Source organism: Pelobates fuscus, chromosome 3 (genome assembly GCF_036172605.1).
Source record: "Pelobates fuscus isolate aPelFus1 chromosome 3, aPelFus1.pri, whole genome shotgun sequence".
Lineage (NCBI taxonomy): Eukaryota > Metazoa > Chordata > Amphibia > Anura > Pelobatidae > Pelobates > Pelobates fuscus.
The window spans coordinates 291979342-291987005 of record NC_086319.1 but is presented as its reverse complement, the minus strand read 5'-3'; the positions used below and the strand labels follow the sequence as shown (position 1 = coordinate 291987005).

The 7664-nt window shown below is 41.6% G+C and overlaps 1 protein-coding gene across 1 annotated transcript in view; it reads right to left on the bottom strand.

Moving 5' to 3' along the window:
• Nucleotides 1–341: 341 nt before the first annotated feature.
• The window catches only part of KCNU1 (potassium calcium-activated channel subfamily U member 1), a 105348-nt gene continuing 98025 nt past the window's right edge, over nucleotides 342–7664 (bottom strand). The window contains exon 9 of the mRNA XM_063445599.1: nucleotides 342–604. Coding sequence (XP_063301669.1) covers nucleotides 433–604 — 172 coding nt within the window. The 3' untranslated portion in view covers nucleotides 342–432. The remainder of the gene's footprint in view (nucleotides 605–7664) is intronic.

The following is a 7664-nucleotide window of genomic DNA, read 5'->3' as shown; positions in this document are numbered from 1 at the left end:
TGTCATTCATATCCCCGCCCCCTCCACACAGCCTGCGGCAGTCGGCTGACACCAGTGTAGGAGGTGGGCAGGCCGAGGCTGGGCTCCGCTGGCGGGAATCTCTGGGCTGCGCTCGGCCACGCTACAAATAGTAACCGGCTGGAGGGGAGCGCAGTGTGCTTCCCTCCTTCCGGTCAGCCTGATGTTGCGCCCCCAGGGCTGGTGCACCCTAAGGCGGCCGCCTGGGCCGCCTTATGGTAGCGCCGGCCCTACAGGTGGGCCAGTCCCACCCTGGTCCTTGCTAACACCTGGTGAAGGCCAAACCTTAAACTGTGACCATATAGAGTAATTCAATTGCAATTTACATAAAAGTGCAACATTCTTAGAGCAAACACAAAAGAGTTTTGGACACATTTATGAGCCTTTGCATTTAATGAAAATGGTGCTGATGTTTCAGTGCTCTGAATTAGAATCTTCTGTGCTCAAGGAACAAATCTCTGTGACTGCCAATGATGTTGACCCTCCACATTCTAGTGTATCTGGCTGTTCTTTGTATGGAACCACACAATACAACAGATCTGTGTCTTGAAGCACAAGGTTTTTGGGTGGTCTTGTGATCACATACCTGAAAAGCAAAAGAAACAAATCCTTAAGCTTAATAATGCTGTTCAATAAAAGTACATCTGGACTTACAACAGCATAAAGGCAGATACTTGAGTGGGCAGCGAATTACTCTATGTATCTTAGTATAAAATAAGATCTCCAGATTCCCAATTGTAACAGAAGGGTAATTTCATGAATCCCTTATTAGAAGGTACATACAAAGTAATTTGGTAATATTTTGACCCATATTGGTGCAAATCAAGATGAGACTTTATAAAAACCTAAAGGTCATAACATTGTGTCAAAACCGAGGTCAAAATTTTGCCGAGTCAGTTTATGACAGCTAATAAAAAACATTCAACTGTTCACACAGAATCACCTTGTCTTTTAGCACAATACATAAGAACTAGAAAAGCTACAATTTCTTGTGAAATTGTGTGAAGTGTTCTTGCCTCCACCAGTAGTCTACAACTGGAGTGGGCGGAGTAACTGTTATTATTTATTTATGTAGCACATTTAATTGCAACGTTGTTGCCCAAAGTGCTTCACAGTTACATTAAAACATACATTTATAAAAACATTAGCAGGTGTACAAATGGCCCTTTCTATGATATCACTTGCTGCTCCAGCCTGGCACAGGTCAGAGTATTTTGGCGGTTGCCATCTTTAAACTGTCGTATTTTAAAAATGATACATCCTACATCGAAGAGCTTTATATTGTGAGAATCACAAGACCCAGACCTACATGTTGATGCATAGTATGTCTCTGAAGTATTAAAAATGAAGGCACAGTTGCAGTTTAGAAATTGCCCTTCAAGTTTGACCTGGCTAGAGTGGAGTTTCAATGAATGTCAATGGACGGCATGAGTTGGAAACAAATGGTCATATTGTGAAAACTATCCAGACTATGGCTTAGCCGTGGACATATTTAGTGATAGCAGGGAACGTTTTGATATAAGATTTGTGTAGGTGGGCTTGAAAATGAGGGAGTGGTGGCAGTTTAGAAATCATGTCCTGAAATTTCAGCTTTTGCCAGCTCCCACTCTAGTTTTGAACATTTTGCCATTCATTCCTATGGGACCAATTTTGCTACAAGAACGACGATATTCCGTGAACCATTCAGCGAAACATTCCACAAAGTAATAGCAATCCGATCGGGAACAATCCGCACGTTTCGGTATATTATGGTCTATGTAGTGTAAAAACTGTGGGAGGAGTTAGGGTGGCAAATTTGGCTATAATAATAATATATGTGAGACTAGAAAAGCTACAATTTCTGGGGAAATTGTGTGAAGTGTTCTTGCCTCCATCAGTAGTCTACAACTAGAGTGGGCGGAGTAACTGTTAGTATTTATTTATATAGCACATTTAATTGCAATGTTGTTGCCCAAAGTGCTTCACAGTTACATTAAAACATACAGTTATAAAAAATTAGCAGGTGTAAAAGGCTTTGTCTATGACATCACTTGCTGCTGCAGCCTTGCACAGGTCAGAGTATTTTGGCGGTTGCCATCTTCAAACGGTCGTATTTTAAAAACTATAAATCCTACAGTGAAGAGCTTTATATTGTGAGAATCACAAGACCCAGACCTACATTTTGATGTATAGTATGTCTCTGAGATATTAACAATGAAGGCACAGTCGCAGTTTAGAAATTGCCCTTCAAATGTGAGCTTTGCAGAGTGGAGTTTCAATGAATGTCAATGGAAGGCGTGAGTTGCAAACAAATGGTCATATTGTGAAAACTATCAGGACTATGGCTTAGCCGTGGACATTTCTAGTGGCAGCAGGGATAGCTGAACGTTTTGATATTAGATTTGTGTAGTTGGGCCTGAAAATGAGGGAGTGGTGGCAGTTTAGAAATCATGTCCTGATTTTTCAGCTTTTGCCAGCTCCCACTCTAGCTTTGCCATTCATTCCTATGGGACAAATTTCGCCACAAGAACGACGATATTCCGTGAACCATTCGGCGAAACGTTCCACAAAGTAATAGCAATCCGATCGGGAACAATCTGCACGTTTTGGTATATTTTTGTCTATGTAGTGTAAAAACTGTGGGAGGAGTTAGGGTGGCAAATTTGGCTATAATAAGAATAATAAGAATAACTAGAAAAGCTACAATTTCTGGGGAAATTGTGAAGTGTTCTTGCCTCCACCAGTAGTCTACAACTGGAGTGGGCGGAGTAACTATTATTTATTTATATAGCACATTTAATTGCAATGTTGTTGCCCAAAGTGCTTTACATTTACATTAAAACATACAGTTATAAAAACATTAGCAGGTGTAAAAGGCTTTGTCTATGACATCACTTGCTGCTGCAGCCTGGCACAGGTCAGAGTATTTTTGTGGTTGCCATCTTCAAACGGTCATATTTTTAAAACTATAAATCCTACAGTGAAGAGCTTTATATTGTGAGAATCACAAGACCCAGACCTACATTTTGATGTATAGTATGTCTCTGAGATATTAACAATGAAGGCACAGTCGCAGTTTAGAAATTGCCCTTCAAATGTGAGCTTTGCAGAGTGGAGTTTCAATGAATGTCAATGGAAGGCGTGAGTTGCAAACAAATGGTCATATTGTGAAAACTATCAGGACTATGGCTTAGCCGTGGACATTTCTAGTGGCAGCAGGGATAGCTGAACGTTTTGATATAAGATTTGTGTAGGTGGGCCTGAAAATGAGGGAGTGGTGGCAGTTTAGAGATCATGTCCTGATTTTTCAGCTTTTGCCAGCTCCCACTCTAGCTTTGCCATTCATTCCTATGGGACAAATTTCGCCACAAGAACGACGATATTCCGTGAACCATTCGGCGAAACGTTCCACAAAGTAATAGCAATCCGATCGGGAACAATCTGCACGTTTTGGTATATTTTTGTCTATGTAGTGTAAAAACTGTGGGAGGAGTTAGGGTGGCAAATTTGGCTATAATAAGAATAATAAGAATAATAATAATAATATATATGTGAGATAACATTAAGTGGTCTTGCTATGCAAGAACACTTAATAATAATAATATATATGTGAGATAACATTAAGTGGTCTTGCTATGCAAGAACACTTAATAATAATAATATATATGTGAGATAACATTAAGTGGTCTTGCTATGCAAGAACACTTAATAACATTAAGTGGTCTTGCTATGCAAGAACACTTAATAATATATATGTGAGATAACATTAAGTGGTCTTGCTATGCAAGAACACTTAATAACTAGAAAAGCTACAATTTCTGGGGAAATTGTGGGAAGTGTTCTTGCCTCCACCAGTAGTCTACAACTGGAGTGGGCGGATTAACTGTTATTATTTATTTATATAGCACATTTAATTGCAACGTTGTTGCCCAAAGTGCTTCACAGTTACATTAAAACATACATTTCTAAAAACATTAGCAGGTGTACAAAAGGCCCTGTCTATGACATCACTTGCTGTTCCAGCCTGGCACAGGTCAGAGTATTTTGGCGGTTGCCATCTTTAAACTGTCATATTTTAAAAACTATACATCCTACATCGAAGAGCTTTATATTGTGAGAATCACAAGACCCAGACCTACATGTTGATGCACAGTTGCAGTTTAGAAATTGCCCTTCAAGTTTGACCTGGCTAGAGTGGAGTTTCAATGAATGTAAATGGACGGCATGAGTTGGAAACAAATGGTCATATTGTGAAAACTATCCAGACTATGGCTTAGCCGTGGACATATTTAGTGATAGCAGGGAACGTTTTGATATAAGATTTGTGTAGGTGGGCTTGAAAATGAGGGAGTGGTGGCAGTTTAGAAATCATGTCCTGATTTTTCTGCTTTTGCCAGCTCCTACTCTAGTTTTGAAAATTTTCCCATTCATTCCTATGGGACCAATTTCGCCACAAGAATGACGATATTCCGTGAACCATTCGGCGAAACGTTCCACAAAGTAATAGCAATCCGATCGGGAACAATCCGCACGTTTCGGTATATTATGGTCTATGTAGTGTAAAAACTGTGGGAGGAGTTAGGGTGGCAAATTTGGCTATAATAATAATATATGTGAGATAACATTAAGTGGTCTTGCTATGCAAGAACACTTAATAATATATATGTGAGATAACATTAAGTGGTCTTGCTATGCAAGAACACTTAATAACTAGAAAAGCTACAATTTCTGGGGAAATTGTGGGAAGTGTTCTTGCCTCCACCAGTAGTCTACAACTGGAGTGGGCGGATTAACTGTTATTATTTATTTATATAGCACATTTAATTGCAACGTTGTTGCCCAAAGTGCTTCACAGTTACATTAAAACATACATTTCTAAAAACATTAGCAGGTGTACAAAAGGCCCTGTCTATGACATCACTTGCTGTTCCAGCCTGGCACAGGTCAGAGTATTTTGGCGGTTGCCATCTTTAAACTGTCATATTTTAAAAACTATACATCCTACATCGAAGAGCTTTATATTGTGAGAATCACAAGACCCAGACCTACATGTTGATGCACAGTTGCAGTTTAGAAATTGCCCTTCAAGTTTGACCTGGCTAGAGTGGAGTTTCAATGAATGTCAATGGACGGCATGAGTTGGAAACAAATGGTCATATTGTGAAAACTATCCAGACTATGGCTTAGCCGTGGACATATTTAGTGATAGCAGGGAACGTTTTGATATAAGATTTGTGTAGGTGGGCTTGAAAATGAGGGAGTGGTGGCAGTTTAGAAATCATGTCCTGAAATTTCAGCTTTTGCCAGCTCCCACTCTAGTTTTGAACATTTTGCCATTCATTCCTATGGGACCAATTTTGCTACAAGAACGACGATATTCCGTGAACCATTCAGCGAAACATTCCACAAAGTAATAGCAATCCAATCGGGAACAATCCGCACGTTTCGGTATATTATGGTCTATGTAGTGTAAAAACTGTGGGAGGAGTTAGGGTGGCAAATTTGGCTATAATAATAATATATGTGAGATAACATTAAGTGGTCTTGCTATGCAAGAACACTTAATAATATATATGTGAGATAACATTAAGTGGTCTTGCTATGCAAGAACACTTAATAACTAGAAAAGCTACAATTTCTGGGGAAATTGTGGGAAGTGTTCTTGCCTCCACCAGTAGTCTACAACTGGAGTGGGCGGATTAACTGTTATTATTTATTTATATAGCACATTTAATTGCAACGTTGTTGCCCAAAGTGCTTCACAGTTACATTAAAACATACATTTCTAAAAACATTAGCAGGTGTACAAAAGGCCCTGTCTATGACATCACTTGCTGTTCCAGCCTGGCACAGGTCAGAGTATTTTGGCGGTTGCCATCTTTAAACTGTCATATTTTAAAAACTATACATCCTACATCGAAGAGCTTTATATTGTGAGAATCACAAGACCCAGACCTACATGTTGATGCACAGTTGCAGTTTAGAAATTGCCCTTCAAGTTTGACCTGGCTAGAGTGGAGTTTCAATGAATGTAAATGGACGGCATGAGTTGGAAACAAATGGTCATATTGTGAAAACTATCCAGACTATGGCTTAGCCGTGGACATATTTAGTGATAGCAGGGAACGTTTTGATATAAGATTTGTGTAGGTGGGCTTGAAAATGAGGGAGTGGTGGCAGTTTAGAAATCATGTCCTGATTTTTCTGCTTTTGCCAGCTCCTACTCTAGTTTTGAAAATTTTCCCATTCATTCCTATGGGACCAATTTCGCCACAAGAATGACGATATTCCGTGAACCATTCGGCGAAACGTTCCACAAAGTAATAGCAATCCGATCGGGAACAATCCGCACGTTTCGGTATATTATGGTCTATGTAGTGTAAAAACTGTGGGAGGAGTTAGGGTGGTAAATTTGGCTATAATAAGAATAAGAATAATCTATATGTGAGATAACATTAAGTGGTCTTGCTATGCAAGAACACTTAATAATAATATATATGTGAGATAACATTAAGTGGTCTTGCTATGCAAGAACACTTAATAAGATTGTCTCATGCAGTGGCGTACATACCGCGGTCGCAGGGGTCGCGGCTGCGACCAAGCCCGGCCCACCAGGGGGCCCGGCCGCCCTGCGACCCGGTATGTACCCAGGAGCTGGCCACCTCAGGGCCCCCCGAGGCTGGCCCTGGTGTCACCTGGCGGGCGGCGCGCGAGGGAGCACTCTCCCCTGAGTGCTTCCTCTTCTCCTCCCTCGTGCACCGCACTGATAGCAGAGTCGGAAGGTGACGTCATCTTCCGGCGCCGGCATCCCTACGCGGCGCGCGAGGGAGCTGAAGAGGAAGCACTCAGGGGAGAGTGCTCCCTCGCAAGCGCCAGCCCGCCCGCAGGACTGGCCTCCCAGGAGCACCACTGAACCCCAGGGAATCCCCTCAGCACTCCAAAAGGTAAGGAGGCTGGGGGATTACATTTAAAAAAACATGTGTGTGTGTGTGTGTGTTAGTGTATGTGTGTGTTAGAGTGTGTGTGTTAGTGTGTGTGTGTGTGTTAGTGTGCGTGTTAGTGTGTCCGTGTGTGTTAGTGTGTGTGTTAGTGTTAGTGTGTGTGTGTGTTAGTGTCTGTGTGTGTTAGAGTGTGTGTGTGTTAGTGTGTGTGTGTTAGTGTGTGTGTTAGTGTGTCTGTGTGTGTTAGTGTGTGTGTTAGTGTTAGTGTGTTAGTGTCTGTGTGTGTTAGAGTGTGTGTGTTAGTGTGTGTGTGTGTGTGTGTGTTAGTGTGTGTGTCTGCTAGTGAGTGTCAGTGAGTGTGTCTGTTATTGAGTGTGTGTCTGCTAGTGAGTGTCAGTGAGTGTGTTACTGTGTGTGTCTGTTACTGAGTGTGTTTGTGTGTGTCTGTTAGTGAGTCTGTTTGATGTCTGTTAGTGAGTGTGTGTTTGTCAGTGAGAGTGTATGTTTTGTAAGTGAGTGAGTATGTATGTCTGTCGCTGAGTGTGTCTCTGTCAGTAAATGTGCGTCTGTTAGCTAGTGTGTATGCGTCTGTTCATGAGAGTGTGTGTCTTCAGCACTTACCTTTCTCCAGCGCCGGACTCCCTTGGCGCTGGGGATCCCTCCGCCCCTCAGCTCCGAATGCGCATGCGCGGCAAGAGACGCGCGCGCGCATTCAAACCACCCATA